Genomic DNA, 19,443 nt, shown 5'->3' on the forward strand with positions numbered 1-19,443 from the left:
TGTGATCTTCAGATCTCAGCTTCCTGAGTAGCTAGGATTACAGTTATGATTCCTAAGTGCCCAGCATTCATAGTAATTAGTAAGTCACCAGCAATCATAGAGAAATATGTTGCCTTTCTTTTTTCCAGGAAGGACATGAATATTGCTGTACCATGTGTTATATATGTGGGAAAACGTAAATGCCATCTCCATTCTCTTCACATCATTCTGGTTTATATCTAGCTAAAGTTCTCTCTCCCTGTCCTTCTGTCCTCAAATATCCTGGATCTGTAACTACACTTGGACCACAATGTCTGCTCCCATTATCTCTTAGGAAGATATAAGATCTAGGACATTGGCCAGAAACTTCCAGATGCTAACAGAGAAGAAGAAAACAAACAAAAAATGTGGTACAATCTGATCAGAGACAGAAGTAAGATGAGAGTAGAAATTTAGGGTGTTTTTTTTTAAATTCATCTTTGATTGACTTCCGTGTGACCTTATACAGCTAACACCTGCTCCACAGGTGTATGAAGGACTTTAATTAATATTTGAAAATCTTCCTGAGTGCCAGAGATAGATGGTGGCAGAAAAGGGCAAATTTTTATTAATCTTGAGAAAAACAATGAAATATTCAGTTTTTGTTTATTTACCACTGAGAGACCCACACCCTCAAACATTATTATTCAGGTTAAAAAGATTAGCTATAAATTTTTATTTTCATTGCACTTCTGGAAATGCCCAGTGTCTGCTTAATGCAAAACTCTTCCATGCTCTTCTTCATACTCCGTATTACACCCTGCCTCTGGTTCTTGGTGCTGCTCATGTTATAAAGGAGTCTTGCTATTCATGAGTGTGAGGGTTCATCTAATTAGCTGATTTCAGTTCATTTGGCATTAAATAATTCCCTAAATTCCCATATGTTTGAACAATATGTTCAACAAGGGAGATGATTCTCTGAAAGCAATTAAATAGTTCTTTTAGGAGAGCTTGTCATGGGTCAGTTACAAGCATCCCTGCCATTCCTGTCCATGATAAATGCAGGCAGCAATTATAAGGAAACTGCTTAACCCACGCTAAAGGCAGCTGGCAGCCATCCACCTGCAGGCTGCACTGTGTACTGGTTCTAGTGCTCACTGGGTTCCACTATTTTTTAAACCTTGAGTATATTCTTCTAGACATTTTATAAGCCATTTGCTACTGTTAATATACTGTTCTCTAATACCCTGCCTGATCCAAGGTAAATGCAAATGTATTTTCAGCTAATACATGCTTTGTTTATACAGGAAGAAATTGTCAACCTTGGGTTTCTGGAACAAAGAACTGGTTTTTTATATTGTTGTTGGTTTTCTTTTTTGTTTGTTTGTTTATATTTTCGCCTTTGGTGGTACTGGGGTTTGAATTCAGGGCCTTATCCTTACTGGACAATCACAGTACTACTTGAGGCACACTCCCAGTTGTTTTGTGTTTACTTGCTTCAGAGTCTCATATTTTTTCCTGGTGGCCAGCATATACAGTAATCCTTCGACCTATGCCTCCCTTGTAATTAGGAATATAGTAATGCCAATTAAAATTATACCTGCAGGGTTCCAGGAGAGAATGTTGAGATCTGAAGGCAGTGGTTCAAAGCCAGCCAAGGCAAAAAAGTCCATGAGACTCTTTTCTTTTTTGGGGGGTGGGGAGGTCCGGTCATGGGGCCTGAACTCTGGGCCTGGGCGCTGTCCCTCAGCTCTTCAGCTTAAGGCTAGTGCTCTACCACTTAAGCCACAGCGCCACTCCAGCTTTTTTCTTTTTGCTTATGTGGTGCTGAGGAATTGAACCCAGGGCCTCATGCATGCAAGGCAAGGACTCTACCACTGAGCCACCTTCCCAGCCCCATGAGAGTCTTTTCTACAAATAAACCACCAGAAAACAGGAAGTGGCACTGTGGCTCAAGTGGTAGAGTGCTAGCCTAGAAGAGCTGTGGGACAGCGCCTAGGCCCAGAGTTCAAGCCCCACAACCAACAAAAGGAAAATTCAACAGCAAAAACTATCCCTGCTCAGTTATATATCCTGACTTTAATACTGCAGCAAAATTTTAGATAATGAACTCGTGTGACTGCACAACAAACGAGAGAAAAGAGGGGATATCAAAAAAAGCAATTCAGAAATTAATAATGTGTGAGACATAGAATGCTGCTTAGAGGAGATCAGAGAACATATCTCTAGAGCAAGATTTCATCTTTATGTTGCCCAGGGGGTCACTGTTTACATCCAGGATGGTAGATTGAAGTGCCCTTCTGAGGTGTTTCGAAGGAACGTTTGGTAATAGTTTCAGTCTTCCATCTCATATGGAATTGTGCATCTCATACACTGCTGTATTGACTACATTTAATAGCACCATATGTCTAACAAGTGAAAATCTAGCAAACAAATGAAAAATCAAGCAATTTGTTCAAAAACACATAGGTGGATGGGAACCATTTTGTGCTCTCAGTTATTTTTCAATGATTTATGTTCTACAAACTCACTCTCCTTACTGCTGGCTCACAGACATGAAAATCAAAATCAGGAGCCTGGGATGGGCCTCCATGGTAGAGCAGCGGTCTACTATGCATGAGGACCCAGGTTCCATCCCCTGCACTGCAAACACAAAGAGAAAAGGGGTGGGGGGAAGCCAAAAAGTATGTTTTCTTTTTCTGTTTCATGGCTGTATTTCCTCTATACATTACATACAACACAGAAAAGTATAAACACTCAGGCAAGGTGAAATGATTTTAAATTTAGATGTAAATAGAAAAGAGTTAAAATATATATACATGTATTATTATTGTGCATATTTTAACTGTCTATGGTGTGATTATTATTGCATATTAGCAGATGATAAATGTTTTCATAAACTGTCTACTGTGTGATCATTATTGTATATTAGCAGAAGATAAATGTTTTCAAAACCAGAATAAATATACTCAAGTTTTATTTTTTTTCCAGAAATTATTTTATCATTTACAAGCACTAAACAAAGTATTGTTGAGTAAATTATTGGCAAAGTAATGCAAAGGTAATAAGATTACCAGTTCAGTCATTTCTACAAAATTCTTGTTTTATATCATGGATAATGTTATCAGCAAAGATTCAAGCTGGGCACTAGTGGCTTATGCCTGTAATCCTAGTTATTCAGGAAGTTGAGATCTGAGGACCACAGTTAGAAGCTAGCCTGGGCTAGAGAGTATGTGAGACTCTTATTTCCAATAAGCTACTCAGAGAAGCTGGAAGTGGTGCTGTGGCTCAAACAGTAGAGCTCTAGCCTTGTATGAAATAAGCTCAGGGGGAGAGCCCAGGCCCAGAATTCAAATTCCAGGACTGGCAAAATAAAAACAAAGGATTCAACCATTGCTACTAACTCATGTCTATAATCCTGCCTATTCAGAAGATAGATAATTGTGGTTGGAAACTAGCTAGGACAGACAAATCCTTAAAACTTGTATGTCCAGTTAACCAGTCCAAACCAGAACTGGAAATGTACTCAATTGGTAGAACAGCAGCTCTGAGAAAAAAGCCAAGCAAGAGCTCAAGGCCAGGGATTTAAGCCTCAGTACAAAATAATTAATTAATTCATTCATTCATTAATTAATCACCTGGTATTTGACTCAGCAGCCAAGATTTGAATTCTCTGATTCTAAAGAAGTATTGGTTGGCCAAAACCTAGAGTTGACCCTGGGACCTCAAGTCTGTCGGTGCACCTGAACAGCTTAGAGCTAACACCTATTTACCACAACTAAATGCCCATGGCAAACAGTATACTATTCAGAGCAGATCCCTGCAAAGGGACTGTGCCTGACCTGTGGAAAACCCCGCTCTGTCACTACATTTACTTTCTTTCCCTATTTTTCAAACTTTGCTTCTGTCTCTGATCCTTTCCCGCCCGTGAAGCCTGCAATCTGATGGGTCTGAGGTGCTGCTGAGTCCTGAAGTCACCTGTGGTCCTCCTGACATGGTGGTCACCACTCCCTTTGCACTGACCATTCCACACTGTGCAGATGTGAGCTCAGAGCACTGGAACATCCACTTGAAGAAGAGAACACAGCAGGGAAAATGGGAGGTAAGACCCTGCTGTTCCTTCTTATCGAGTGGGATCTGGGCTCTACTGATGGGTAGAACTAACCTGAACTGTCCTTATACAATAGCATTTTTGAGTATTTCCTTATTGGGAAGTGGTTGGTGCATGCATGTTACCTCAAAAGTGTCAGTCTTTAATTCTCAGGACAATGGAAAAAAGAAGTGGGTGCTGAGGGCTCATACCTGTAATCCTAGCTACTTGAGAGACTGAAAATTGAGGATTACTATTTAAAACTAGCCCAGGAAGGAAAGTCTGTGAAACTCTTTATCTCCAATAAACTACCAAAAAAAAGCTGGAAGTAGAGCTGTGGCTCAAGTGGTAGAGCTCTAGCCTTGAGTAAAAAAAAGTTCAGGGAGCCAGTCGCTTGTGGCTAACACCTGTAGTCCTAGCTACTCAAGAGGCTAAGATCTGAGGATCACGGTTCAAAGCCAGCCAGGGCAGGAAAGTCCATGAGACTCTTATCTCCAATTAACCATCAGAAAACCAGAAGTGGCACTGTGGCTTAAGTGGTACAGTGCTTGCCTTGAGCTGAAGAGCTCAGGGATAGTGCCCAGCTCTGAGTTCAAGCCCTAGGACCAGCACAGATGATGATGATGATGATGTTGGAAAGAGAAGCAAGAGATAATCCAGAGCTCTTAGGCGTTCCTGTCTGTTAACTCTCCTCACCCCCTCTCTACTGACATTTGGTGAGCGTGAGGAGAAGGCTTAGGCTGTATTCAGGAAAGAAATCATGATATTTGTTTTTGTCACTTCCTGGAATTTATAATATAGCTAGGTTTAAATATCCGGTAACACAGTAAGTACAAAATATGTGTTTTTGGAAATACTGGATGCATTAGTGATTAACACTGGGGTCTGTTTCCCTGTTTTCCCCTATCTATAAGTATAAGAAGTTCAGAGTAGAGACAAGAAAAGAGAAAATGGGCACAGAATAGGAGGCTCACAGCCAGGGTGCTAGTCCAGCAATGCAAAAACTACACTTGCATTACTATTTTAAGGGAAAGCTCTGATTTGTCTCTCTGATAGGGATTCCTTTATGTCCTTTTGAAGTGAGTTTGCATGAAAGCAGGTGAGCTATCTCATTGGAACACAATGACCTGAACCAGCCAGTCCTGGGATCTTGCCTCCTGGGAGTGCCCAAGGCCAAAGAACTAAAAGAAAAATTGTTTTTCTTAAGGAAAGAAAATTCCCTGATGTGGCACTGGATTACACTTACCATCTCCAGCTATGTCTCAAAGCTACTATATTTTTTCTTTTCCAGGATGCAGCCTGCTCTTTGTTTGGCCCTGGTACTATGACAGGCAGGATTCTTGGACATGTAGTTTATAGACAAGGCCATGTTCTACTCTTTCCCATTATGTTTTGCATTGACTTGGTTTTTACCTTTTTTTTTCTTCTCTGCATTTCTGCACAATTTTACATCCAGATGGTGTTATATTCATATTACACCAAATCAGTCACACATACCTAAGTTCTTATCAGAGAGGGGGAAATATTCACGCACATCATTTATTTAATAGTCCCATGTGAATGATTTCAGTAGGATGAAAGAGGATAAAATGTTTGAGAGCAAATAAACATTACCTTAAGGACATTTCAAGAGGCTTTCAGAAATAGATCTTTGTAAAAGAATAAAAGAATGAAATAAAGCAAGTTCGCTTATTGAGGTTAATGTGTATCATTTGATTAAACCAGACGTTGAACAATTAACCAGAAGTGGAACTTTCAAAGCAATTTTTTGCTATTATAACTTATAAAAGGAGAATTATAACACACCAAACATAACCATTTCTTGGATTCTTGAGTTCTTGAAATAAGCAATTATTTTTATAGAAGAAAAATATTTAACATCAAGATAATTAAGTCAATGTAAAGATTCTGGAAAACATCATATTCCTTTGTAAGGTTTTGTTTCTTTGTTTGTTTATGACCTAGTAAATTGTTAAGTCCCATCCTGTTTCCAACTTCAGGGAATTTAATGTGTTTTTTCTGCAACAGGAAGTAATGTCAGTGGAGGACGAATCCACATCCTGTTACTGCCTTCTGGACCCTTTTGCATGCCACGTGCTGCTTGACAGCTTCGGGACCTACGCCCTCACTGGAGAGCCGATCACAGACTGTGCGGTGAAGCAGCTCAAGGTGGCTGTCTTTGGATGCATGTCCTGTAACTCTTTGGATTACAACTTGAGGGTTTACTGTGTAGACAATACCCCTTGTGCATTTCAGGTCAGTCTTTTCTCTGTAATTCTTCTCTTGGCATCTTGAAAGTGTGTGTTGGGGGGGTGAGGGAGGAGCTTCCTAAACAACAATGTCCATAGAAAATTCTTTTGGTAAGGTTTAAAGTATGAGCCTAACAATGCAAGAGTGATGAGATATTTGATGCTCCAGAAGAGACAAGGATCAAATAAGGTACCTCGAGAACACTATTATATTATAAAACTGAATGGAAGTGTAGTCTTCATTCAGAAAGCAGATGTAAATGTGACGCAGGATTTAGCCAAGAGTTGTTGAGAATCTTTTGCAAATATTCATGGATGGATACTTAAGAGCAAAGACAAACATGTAGGAGATCTAGAGAGGAAACGGCATGAGGCAGGGGACTGAGAGTTGCAAAGGGTAGTGGGAAATTTCTTAAACCAACTAAAGGTTGTATTTAGGAAACAATGATAAATCATACCTGGCACCAGGCTGACATATTATATCTTGGAAACATAGTCTATTAATTACTAGGGCTACTGGGGCAGAGCTAGTTCAAGGTATTAGTTCCTTCCCATTTTGGATACTTTTAGTCCCGTAAGGTTCATTTTAAATAGCTACTCATGAAGAGGGCTGTTTATTAATAGCAGCAAGGACATTGCAGAACTGCCTGTGTAAGCTTTGCTCATATAGAAATAACATAGCTCTCCTGACACTTCTCATTTCAGATCCCTGCTATTCCAGTCCTGGACCATTAAGTCCATTAGGCAGCGCATTTCTGCAGTAACTAGATTTTAAGACACTGAGCTGGAAAACTCATGTTTACCAATAGAAAATATACAATGACCTGAATCCTGAACATAAGCCAGGGAAGGCAACTCAGTGTCAGCCTGCAGTCCCCCAGCTTCCCCCACTGCCTTGTAATCAAACAGATCATTACCAAGGACACATTTCCTCTTTGCCTTCTTGAAAACTGGGGGTCTTTCTAGGTGTATTATTTTGTAAAGAACTTCCATGTCAGTATTCAACCCCATCCTTGATTATCTTCTCCAATTCTTCATCCACCCTGAAAGGAAGATTTCCCCAAGAAAATACACAACAGGCATTCAGTAAACTAAAATCAAGAGCAAAGACTAAAGTGAATGGTCTACTTTGGAGTCAGTCACTGCTTTCACTAAACAGTTGTAAGAAGGGCAGTTGGCACTGTGGTTGGAAGTTTAGTGCCTCAGCCAGATTTTAATGGTTAAATGAACTGGAGGATCCACAGAGGACTTCTAGTCTCCCGGTTCAGCTCATTACTCACACCTTTCTCTGTGAGGTGCTATTTCTAAACTGCTTATACAGTCAGCCAGTAGCCAACTTGGGCTATCTTTGGAGAACTGATCCTACTGCTGATGTACATACCAACAAGAGAGATAGTTGCCCAGAGTTTCTTCTCAGTGATGGTGAATTTATTTTCACTTATTTCATTTATTTTCATTCCTGTTGATCTTCAGATGCCCTAGCAGCTTAGATGTTTCCCATGAATTTACATTGCCAAGGAAGTGGTAAAAAGCAAAACCATCGTAAACCTAGCTTTCCAAATCACCATCTACTCTTGCTGGGGATGTGCTTTCAGAGTCTATGCTCTTCTCCCTCCAGTGGAATTCAAGTGTCTTTACTTCAATTAGTAAGACTTCAATTAGTAAGACTTCAATTAGTAAAACTTGAACTTTGATTTGGAGAAATGGTTTTCACTTGAAATGCCTCTGAACCTCATTCATGACTGTCTGGTTCAACTTGTGTTTTTTCTTGCTCCTATTTTGTTACATAAAGTGTATTTTGAAGTTGCATTTTCCTATACTTGTTATTGACAGGATGTATGTGTCAGCTGTCATAAGCAGCAAAGGCCATTCATCCCTTCTGGGATTCTAAGAAATCATCAACCTTGGTTGAATAACTTTTCTGACCCAGAGATACATTAAAATATAACTTGTATCTTTTGTGAACAGAGACTTCTAAGCCCAGGAAGTAACTATTCACTTACTGATTTCATAATTTCTGTGTTTTGTGTCTGAAGGTATTGTGCTTTCTGGATTTTTATTTGCTAAGTGAATGTATTAAGAATCCTCACTACAGAGTCCTTGGGAACATCTTAATATTTTGAATCATCTGTCTACTCACATTGCTTTATGTGTGGCTTTTGGTATAGGAAAACTATGTATTTATTAATCCATTCAAACAGTCCCCCTTTAAGAACATTCAACAACAATTTACTTTTTCAGCCTCTAAGGATATAAAGTTAATATTCGCTCTCTAAACTTGGGTAGTACAAAATGGAAACAGTTCTATTCTGTGACCTTCACAGAATCCTTCTTCTTTATTAAAGTTGGTACATAGTTCTTCATGGAGTATATCTTTACAAATTCTCCATCTTGGGCAATGGTGGTAGACACCTAAAATCCCAGTACAAAGAAGCTGATGAAGGAGGATTGCAAGTTCAAAGCTAGTCTAGGTTACATAAAGAGTTTGAGGCTGGCATGGGCTGTATAGTAAGACCCTGTCTCAACCACTACAACCCCCCCCAAAAAATCTCTTATCTTTATTTCAACTGTCACTCTAATGAAATGTTGATGGTGGTTTAGAAAGAAACACGCCTGCTTCTCAAAGTTACTGTCATAAAAATATGATAACAAACTTTGAGCCCAAAAAGAGCTTTTCTCTTAGCCAATGTAGTAGACTTGCTGAAGGAGATGATTGTATCCTCCATGTCATTCCTGTCTTACTGGGAAATTATGTCTCTCTAAGCACTTAACTGATCACCCTCTCATGGCAGGACCTTGTAAGAAGATATGCTTCCACACCCAACTCCACCCACCCTCTCAGAATTGGGCTGGAACCAGTCAACTCAGTGATTTCATTACACAATATTCCTGTAGAAAATATTAGAACCTTATCTGATATCAGTTCTTTTTTGCCATCATTTTTCCCCTACACCTGCAGAAGTGTTATAGAGCTTGCCTCTCATATGATATTCTGGGATAGCCTAGCTGAGTAATCTTTGAGGTGTCTTTGAATAACAAAATCCAAAGAAACCTCATCTAAATAGCTAAGACATAATTGATACAGGATCAGATTTTTTTGTCAGCTGTTGTGCTTAAACTTGGGGCTTAAGTGTGCTGTCCTTGAATTTTTTTGCTCAAGGCTGGTACTCTACCACTTTGAGCCACAGCACCACTTTCAGTTTTCTGGTGGTTAATTGTAGATAAGAGTCTCAAGGACTTTCCTGCACAGGGTGGCTTTGAACCATGATCCTCAGATCTCAGCTTCCTGGGTAGCTAGGCTTATAGGTTTGAGCCACTGGTTCCCGACTAGGTTCAGATTTTTGAAGATCTGTTCAGGTAAGTACATCTAAAACTCTCTCCATGGAGAATTAAATCAACTCAAATACATTGCTAAGAAAATAAAAATGTCACCTCTCTGCAGGTGAGAGAATGGTAAGAAGAGAAACGCAAAGTGACTTCTTACTTCTGACTGTGGCTGGTGAAAGCAGCCATTTTATATTTTGACTCTGATGTGTCCTCCTTTGAAACATGTAAACCACAGGCTAAGGATGGGGGATATATTTTCCAAGCAGTAAAATATTTTAAGATTTTGCTTTTGGTTATTGTGTTTTATGACACACCCACACACATGCAGTTCAAACAAACCTTGACACCAGGAAAGCCAGAAATTGGGCACTAGCCCCATCTTATCTCAGAAACCTGTTTTTTTCCCCCTCCATTGCTCCCAGATCTCCTATTCAGTACCTCTTGGTACTCATTACTTACTTGGCATTAATGTGGATTTAGAATCTAATTTCAAAGGATTTCCTCCAGATGTAGTTCTTGTGTTTATCAATAATGCAACCTTGGGAAATATTGTTCACGTAAAGCATTTAAAGGAAAACACCACAGCAACATAATTTTCGTGGATGTATGGATTTGTGTGTGTGTGTGTGTGTGTGTGTGTGTGTGTGTGTTTTAAGTTCAAACAGTTTTGTCTCATAAATATGTAAACTCAGCCTGCCTGTTTTTGTATCCCTGAAGCACACCTGAATATTGCTGCCTGTCTCATTAAATCAACATAAAGAGCTCGGTGAGCCACAAAGCACAAGTTTCTCCTGGCCATGGCTCTGAGAACTGGATAGTTTGCAACACCCAGTGTGAAAGGAGTTGTAAAGGGCCTAATAAAACCACCATCCAGAGCCTTCACATGCATTTTATAGACAGGAACCCGTCAGGCCCTCTTTTCTAGCTTCATTATCTCAGACATCAGTTAAACAATACAACCAAAGGTTCAACAGAGAACCTGGCATGCCAGAGCAGATGGAAAAAAAAATCAAGGGACTACCAAGCCTCAGTCTTGAGCTAAGACACATCTATCCCCATGGGAAATTCAAAGCTGATCAAGGGTGTCATTGTATGCCTCATGTCCAAATCTGACTGCCCGTCAGAATCATGTGAAACCAGTAAAATATACAGATAACCATATAATATATGTAGTACACTATCTAAAAAATAACAGTAAGGTAGGACTGTATATATGTACTAAGAACAATCAATTTGTTGTTCCTATTTTCTGGCAGTGCTGGGGTTCAAACACCAGGTCTAATGCTTACTCATCAGGTGTTCTACTTGAGCCATGCCCCTAATCCTTTTTTTGCTTTATTTTCCATATAGAGTTTTGTGTGCTTGCCCAGGGTCAGCCTTGGCCTAATATCTACCTACCCACTGCTCTTATGTAGTTAGGATTACACTCACCACAAGCCCAGTATATTTTTTGAGATGGCATTTCATTCACTTTTAACCCAGATTGTCCTTAAATAGTTATCTCCCCACTGTTCACTCCAAAGTAGCTAGGAATCTAGGCTTAATTCTGTTTTAAAGTTTGCACATAGGATTTTATTTCCTTAACTCTAAAGCCAAATATGCTTTTGCAAATTTGTAAATACAGGGATTAGTTTATAATTGGGCTTTTTTATTTTAACAATAGTTTTATTACAGAATTACTATAATTGCCTAGTATTTTGTGCAAGATTATGAGATACTATTAATTGTATATAGTTGGCTCAACATGTGCAGATTAAAGTAATATGCTTAAAAAGCAAAACTAAATTGTGGTGTGTTTACATTGAGCGCCCTAAGGCAGAACTTTTTAAAAAATATCCTTTTTCCCCATGGCAATTTAAAGTAGATATTCATTTTTTTAATTCCTGATATTCAAGTTAAACTTAAAGAGCACATAAAACTCTAGGGCAAATGTAGACTGCCTCGTGTCATAACATAGACATTGATAGATGGACAGCTAGCTTGAACCAATGAAAATTTGTTTATGGGCAGAAGGAATAGCAGAGTGATCTAGAAGAAAATACACTAGACTACAATTAACTCCATAGTTTTATTTTGCTCCGTGATTAACCAAGACATAAATTTACTAAGGTAGCCTCTGTGCTTTCAACTACCAATGAGGTACCTACTATTCCAACTCATCATGGTCACTAATAAGCCTAGCATGTGACAATTTTGTGTAGTTTCTAAATATTAAAGTAGCCCTATACTGCACTAAACCATGCATGCTTTTGTATCAGTTGCTGCCATTTTTCAATGACAGCTTACTTTCTTATAAGTTTAAGTAAATGGATTGAAAGTAATGGGGATGCTCCAGAGAGCCTGGATCTAATGTACATAAGAAGAGTCTATACTCTTCTTAAATTGTTTGAGAGGCATCTTTCCCTCTCCCTTCCTTCCTTTCTTGCTTGCTTCCTCTTCCCCTCTTCCTTCCTTCCTTCCTTCCTTCCTTCCTTCCTTCCTTCCTTCTTTCCTTCCTTCCTTTCCTCCTTCCTTCCTTCCTTCCTTCCTTCCATCCTTCTTTCCTTGCTCCCTCCCTCCCTCCCTTCCTTCCTTTTCTTTGATTGTACTGGGACTTAACAGGGCCTTATTTTTCCTAAGCAAGCATGCTACCATTTATTCACCTGGTGCTCTACCACTTGAGTCATACCTTTCCACCTTTTTGCAAAAAATAAAACACCCTTTTTCTGATTATTTGGGAGACTGAGTCTCACAGAATTTTTCTGCCTACGCTAACTGTGAGTCCTAATCCTCAGGATCTCAGCCCTCTGAGTAGCTTGGATTACAGGCCTTAGCCATGGGTGCCTAGCTTCCTATAAAATTTGTAAGCTTGCAAAAAAGGTTAATATATCATCAGGCTAATTATTTTGCTTCATTAGGAATAAACCCATATTAAATACATGAAGCCCAAATGAAGCTTAAACAAGTCATTTGCCCAAAACCATACAGAAATACTATTAGACATCTAAACTTTCATCTTTTCCTTGAATGGTTAGTAGTCTTTTGATGAGACTTTGTGGTCCATAGGACATTCAATATCTATCTTGAAGCTTAAGCAACATGATTCTAAAATAAAATACCATCCTTGCCATGACCAACATCAGTTCATGGTGTGGTCCCTGCCCTTCATGCGATCTTTCTGAGCAACATTTTTTCTTCTACCATTTTTTTTCAGCTCAGCATTGCCACTGTGTCTGTACATACTTTTCCTATCTGCATTGCCCATTATTTGTTTTCCACATAACTGGAACATATTCCTATTCAAGATTCAGTTGGAAAATAACTTTCTGTTAGGATCACCTCTACTCTTCTTCCTGACCTCTTTGCTAGTCTTTGTGAGACATCCTTTGTCTTCTTTTTACCTACTAGGCTACATTTAACTTAATACTGAGATACCATATTATCACATGGAAACTGTTCCATATACTGTGAGCTTGTTTATGGCATTTCTATACACCCAGTGTATATGGCTCTATTGGTTCATTCACTAAACCTTGAAAGGTGAAACCAGTGATCCAATGCATAAAAGACCTATTGTCTCATGCTACCATTCATTTAGATGACTTTTTTTCCCCGACCCTCCTACTTTCCTTCCTCTCTTCACATAGTAGATAATTGCTACCATATTCTTTTTTAAATTTTACATATATTTTTATTGTAAAGATACTATAAATAGAGGTTCCAGTTACATGAGTAAGATCATGAGTATATTTCCTATCCAGCATTGTTACCTCTTCTTTGTTTTTCTCCAACCGTCACTACCCTCCCCACTTCCCCAACCCCTCCCTTCACCCCCCCCAAAGTTATAAAGTTCGTTTTTAACATAGTGTCTTGTATATTTCATTGTTACAAGGGGTCAACCTGTATCCTTGTTTCAGCATTGTGTTTTTTCCCTTCTCCTCCCCAAATTAGAAAAAAATGTATATACAAAATGAAGGCACTAGAATTGAACAGAGTGAAAACTGGTTATACAATGGGGGAAGAACATATGAAAGAAACAAAAGGATTCACATAGTACATTATAAGTACATTAAAAACAGCAGCAACAAAGATAAAACATCTTGTGTTCCTATCCTGGGGTTCATTTCACTTAGCACCATCTTATATGGTCATATGTGCATAGCTTTTGACCTTTTCTACATCTCTGGTGAGATTATCGTAGAAGTATACTAGTTATTGCAAATAAGGGAGACCATGGGACTTACGTTTCTTTGGGTCTGGCATACTTCACTCAGTGTAATTTTTCCTGTCTTTCCTTTTCCTAACAAATGGGGTAATGTTATTCTTTCTGATGGAGGCATAGAATTCCATTGTGTGTGAGTGTGTGTGTGTGTGTGTGTGTGTGTGTGTGTTTGTGTGTATCATATTTTCTTGATCCATTCATCTACTGAGAGGCATCTGGGTTGGTTCCATATCTTAGCTATGGTGCATAATGCTGCAATAAACATAGTTATGCTGGTAGCTTTAGTATAGCTTTGTTTGTGATTGTTTGGGTAAATGCCCAAGAGTGGGATTGCTGTGTCATAGGGGAGCTCTATGTGGAGTCATTTGAGGAAGCTCCAAACTGGTTGAACAAACTTACATCCCCACCAACAGTGCAGTGCAGTAAGGTTCCCTTTTAGCCACATTCTCTCCAGCATCTGTTGTTAGGTGTAATATCAATGTTGTTTTGATTTGCATTTCCTTTAAGACTAGAGAAGTTGAGCATTTCTTCATGTTTTATTTGCCATTCTTATTTCAGAGAGGTCTCTCTTTAAGTCTTTAGCCTACTTATTAATCAGGCAGTTGTTTCTTTGAGGTTGTTGTTGGGGAAGTTATTTAGATATGAGGCCCTTTTCTGTTGTATGGCTGGTGAATATCTTCTCCCAATCCATGGGCTTTCTATTGATCTTAATAGCTATGTCTTTTGCCATGCAGAAGCTTTGCAGTTTTATGCCATCCCATTTGTCTAACTTTTGATTTGTTGTGTTTCTGGGTCTCTATTAAGAAATGTTCAGCCTGTGCCAAGGAGCCCTGGAGTTTCTCCTATTCTTCCTGTAATGTTTTCATGGTGTCTGCTTTGACTTTGAGGTCTTTGATCCATTTGGAGTTGATTATGGTGAAGGGTGATATATAAGGATCTAGCTTTAGTTTTCTACAGGTGCTTAACCAATTTTGCCAGCACCATTTACTGAAGAGGCTGTCTTTCTTCCATTCTATTTTTTTAGCTCCCTTGTTGAAAGTTAGGTGGCTATAGGACTGTGGGTTTCATTTCTGGATCTTCAGTTCTATTCCATTGGTCTTCAGGTCTGTTCTTATTCCAGTACCAAGCTGTTTTGATTACTATGGCTTTGTAGTAGAGTTTGAAGTTTGGTATTGATAATCCTCCAGCACTGTTCTTTCTGCTAAGGATTGTTTTTGCTATTTGGGGTCTTTTATTGTTCCATATAAATTTTTGGATTGCTTCTTCTATTTCCTCGAAGAATTAGGTTGGGATATTGATAGGTATCACATTGAATTTGTAGATAGCCTTGGGAAGTATTGCCATTTTTAACAATGTTAATCCTCCCAATCCAGGAGCATGGGAGGTTTTTCCACTTCCATAGTTCTGCTTTAATTTCTTTTTTCAGGTTTTTTTAAGTTTTCATCATAGTGGTCCTGCACTTCTTTAGTTAAGTTAACTCCTAGGTATTTTATTTTTTGTGAGACTATTACATTTATTCTGAGCAATAATTAATAACAATAATAATCAGATAACCCCTTTGTTAATGAAAACTAGAACAGAGTGCAAAGGACTGCATCTAATTTCAGTGTCACCTATGGTGATATCTCAGGCTATTAACAAATACTTAACTTGATTGTGTTCATCTCAGAAGGAAATCCATACGATCATGGCAACTCAGCAGTATTAGCATTAGCATCTGCTTGAGGACAAGGAAGCCTTTCAGTTTAAACAAAGATAAGGTGTGTTTTAAAAGCCTGCTTGACATAAATAATAAAGAATAGGTGTTTTAGCTGGGTGCCAGTGACTCACACCTGTCATTCTAACTACTTCCTGACTACTCAGGAGGCTGAAATCTAGAGGATCAAGGTTTGAAGCCTACGTAGGCAGACAAATTTTGCTGTATCCAAGATAGCAGGGTATGGTTTAAGTGGTAGAACATGAGCAAATGAATCAGGATGCCCTGAATTCAAACCCTTGCATTGCAAAAAGAAAGTGTGTGTGGTGGGATGGGAAAATAGTTGATCTTCCCAGACATTAAAGAAGTATATATATGTCTCTTACTCTGTCTGGTGTTTCTGGAAACCTGTGTAGTAAGCTTCGAGGTGCAGTTGTTATGCCTCTTCTGTTTTTCTGCCCTTACAGGAAGTGGTTTCTGATGAAAGACATCAGGGTGGACAGCTACTGGAAGAACCAAAGTTGCTGCACTTCAAAGGGAATACCTTCAGTCTTCAGATCTCTGTCCTCGACATCCCTCCATTCCTCTGGAGAATTAAACCATTCACTGCATGCCAGGTACTGGGCAAATGGGCTTCTCACAGAAACAGCTTTGCTGTCACATACCCCAGGGATGGTCCTGTGCATGGCCCTCCTCCTTCAAAAGTATGGATTTCATCTCCAAACTGTCACAGAGGTATCACAGTTTGGGCTACACACAGAGGATGAAACATATTGTCATGAATTCACAGATTGCTAGCAAGTGGAAAGGAAGGCGAGTGTGTGTCAAGTAAAGTGACATTTTTTTCTCTGCTGTTTGAGTTGTTGCTTAGTATAAGTGGAAGATGACAATTGAACAAGTGAGGAGCAGGGTTTGTTTGTTGATTTTTTTAAATAAATTTGACCAGATGAGACATTGTTTTAATCAGCTTCAGCACTGAACACGCAACTGAATATTTCAGGGCGGTGATTTCAACTTGCAGAGCACTATGGCTGTCAGGGAACTAGAGATGTCTCTTTTCCTATGTAAAGTACCGCTGCCAAATGAATGAATTTGAGAAGAAATGTCAAATCAACAAGCAAAGATGGTATCATGTCTCTTGAGAGTGCTTTTATAAGTATATAAGCATACTTGTGCCTTAGTTTCCATATGCTTCTTAATAGAGTTTTGTTTTTAACATCACAAGATGCCTTGGAGTCTCTGGGGATCATCCATAGGGATTTGAGAACACTCTTAACATGCAAAGACTTATTACCACCTTGGGATACCATAACTGAGAACTAGGAAAATTCAGCCTAAATACCCGGGTAGTCCATCCATTTCTTAAACCAGAGCTGTGTGTGTGTGTGTGTGTGTGTGTGTGTGTGTGTGTGTGTGTGTGTGTGTGTATTGGTGTGTTTAAATGTGTCAGTATACTTCCTTAACCCTGGAAAAGCTTCCAGTAGACTCACATGTATGTGGAATCACAGGACATTTACAATCTCAGAAATACAATATACAAGGCCCTGTTGGAGTTTTACCTTTTCATTCTTGCATTATTTATCATTTTAGAAAACTATATAAAGGTACACCCTCATTAGAAGGAGAATAAGCCAACATGTAAATAATAAGCACTTATGGTTTTTGTGATAGAAAAGCAATGGGATCACCAACGCTTCTTAGTTTTATAGTTCAGAAATTTCATATTGGCCAATGTTATGGTTTATTATTCACTTTTCTGACTTCTCACTATCTTGGGAAGAACTAACAAACCCTATATATTTTTATTATTATTATCTTTAAGCAGTTGTACAAAAGAATTTAAATTCAATCAGTTTATAAGTACAACGAATCCTATGTAGTTCTAGTGTACTCTAAGTATTATAAATGTCACTCATGGTCTTAAATAGTGGTTTTGTTTGTTGTTGTTGTTTTGTCTTTTGTTTTTGTGGATTTTTTTTGGAGGGGTGAGATGGCACATTCTGCAAATTTCCTTGTGGAGATTGTTTATGAATAAATGTATTATTTATAACATACAAACCTAGGTGTCTTTGCTTTCCAGTAAGCAGTATTCAAAGTTTCTAGTCCAAATTGAACTTCAGAGTATTGTTAAAGCAAGTCCTGATAGTCATGCAAATTCCTCTGTATTAATCTTTATAGGTTATAAGGGCCTCATTTCACTGAATCTAATGCGAATGACTCCATCCAAAGTAACTATTAAGTTTAATGCTTGAAGATAAAAATTCAGATGAAAGAGCCATTACCTTACAGCAGCTTTTAAACAGTAATTCCAATACCAGGGATACCAAAGAGAGCCCTAGGCAGAAGAAGCTGAGGGAGCTAAGTGCCTGCTGACCTCAGAGGATGCACTCGACCAGCCAAAGCCAAGGGCCTTGGCTCACAAGGAATCCCAGCAAGCATTACTGCTGGGATGGCTTGGATGCATGGAGGTTGTGAACATGTATAAATATTTGCCTTTTGTAATTGAGCATATTTGAAAGAGTCTTGGTAGACTGGGGAACAATTTAATTTTCTCTGCATCGGGAGGCTTGCTATTGAGTTTTCATTTTCACTCCATTTTTCTTATTCCAAATAGCTTTGTGTTTGATTTGTCCTTCCTCTTTACTACCCCTTCCAACACTTTCCTTGCCCCTTTACCACTGAAAGCCCTGAGCTTGTGCGGATACCTGTTGTGTTTAACATAAGATTATGTTGTTTGGCTCCAGCATTAAATGGAAGAACTTTGGGAGGGTTTGTGTTCAGACTGCTTGAACCTTGAATCTGCTCTTGCAGATTTTATGTGGATAACAGAGGTGAGTTTTCATTAGGTTTTACTGGTTAGCAACAAACAGGGCTTCCTTCATGTCATCCCAGAGAGATGATTGAGACTGATGTTCTGACAATTCCTGATACCATGTAGAGAGCTTTCCTTCAACTGGTTAACTTTCCTATCTCTTCCTCCTCAATACATGGAAAACTTTGAATGTCATTATTGTCTTCTTTTCTTATCTCTAACTCAAAATCAGGAATCTAGGAATACATATTGCAGTGGACACTAACCCCTACTCTTTCAAGATACTCTTCTGTTTGCTTTTGGGAATGTTTAAATTTCCAAGGAAAGAAGAGACCAAGAAGGTACCCAGGGCCTAGAATGTTTGCCTACAAATACCAACAAACTTTGGAGACTTGCTTTTAGAGCAATCCTGAGCAAGGTAATGAAGACCTATGTCTAGAAGGACTACCCAGATTCTAAATCATCCTGGTTTAGGTTAGGGAGCATTTGTTAATGGAATGTCACTCACCTGCCCTTAATTGATCAAGAAACTAGGTATGATGGATGTGTGCAAGGAGAGGTTATGGAGGGTTTTCAGCGATCTGGGTGCAGTAGCACTCAATGACCTTGGTTCAAATAAAATTTGAGGTCCAGTGCAAATAATTCATCATTCTGCATTTCCTTCCCAAGCTTTTAGACTCTTCCACAATTACAGATATATTTTGTTTGTTTACTTGTCCCATTCTTTGTCCCTATGTAGAATTAATAATTCTGCTCTGGGAGGTACATAAATAGTTCTGCTCTTGGCAGGTTACTGGGACATCAGAGCTACTTCCTCATGGTTTGTCTGCTGTCATAAGCAGTATACGATTGATTACTTATTTTTACATCCAACAAGACACAGAGTCAGGTTGTCACGTCCCTAGGATAAAAGCAGCTGTCTTTTCAGCATGCTATGAATCTTGGAGAAACAGTGTCTGTCTCCTGCTATGATATGATTTACATTCTCTCCATCTGCTAGGAACCTAATTATAATGGAAATCAAAATGAACACATTTCCGGAATTCTTTAAACACCCATAACTTTGCTATACTTTGCCCTCCATATTGCATGTTCTATCATTCCTCTCAG

General features: G+C 38.9%; 1 protein-coding gene across 2 annotated transcripts in view; it reads left to right on the top strand.

Annotated features, from left to right (window-relative positions):
* The window catches only part of Unc5d (unc-5 netrin receptor D), a 558,420-nt gene that overhangs the window by 514,321 nt on the left and 24,656 nt on the right, over positions 1–19,443 (top strand). For both annotated transcript variants that reach the window (XM_013024977.1, XM_013024984.1), the window contains 3 exons: positions 3,892–4,060; positions 6,077–6,304; positions 15,989–16,138. In XM_013024977.1, the coding sequence (XP_012880431.1) occupies positions 3,892–4,060; positions 6,077–6,304; positions 15,989–16,138 (547 nt within the window). The remainder of the gene's footprint in view (positions 1–3,891; positions 4,061–6,076; positions 6,305–15,988; positions 16,139–19,443) is intronic.

This window comes from Dipodomys ordii, unplaced genomic scaffold (genome assembly GCF_000151885.1).
Source record: "Dipodomys ordii isolate 6190 unplaced genomic scaffold, Dord_2.0 Scaffold4, whole genome shotgun sequence".
Taxonomy (NCBI): Eukaryota; Metazoa; Chordata; class Mammalia; order Rodentia; family Heteromyidae; genus Dipodomys; species Dipodomys ordii.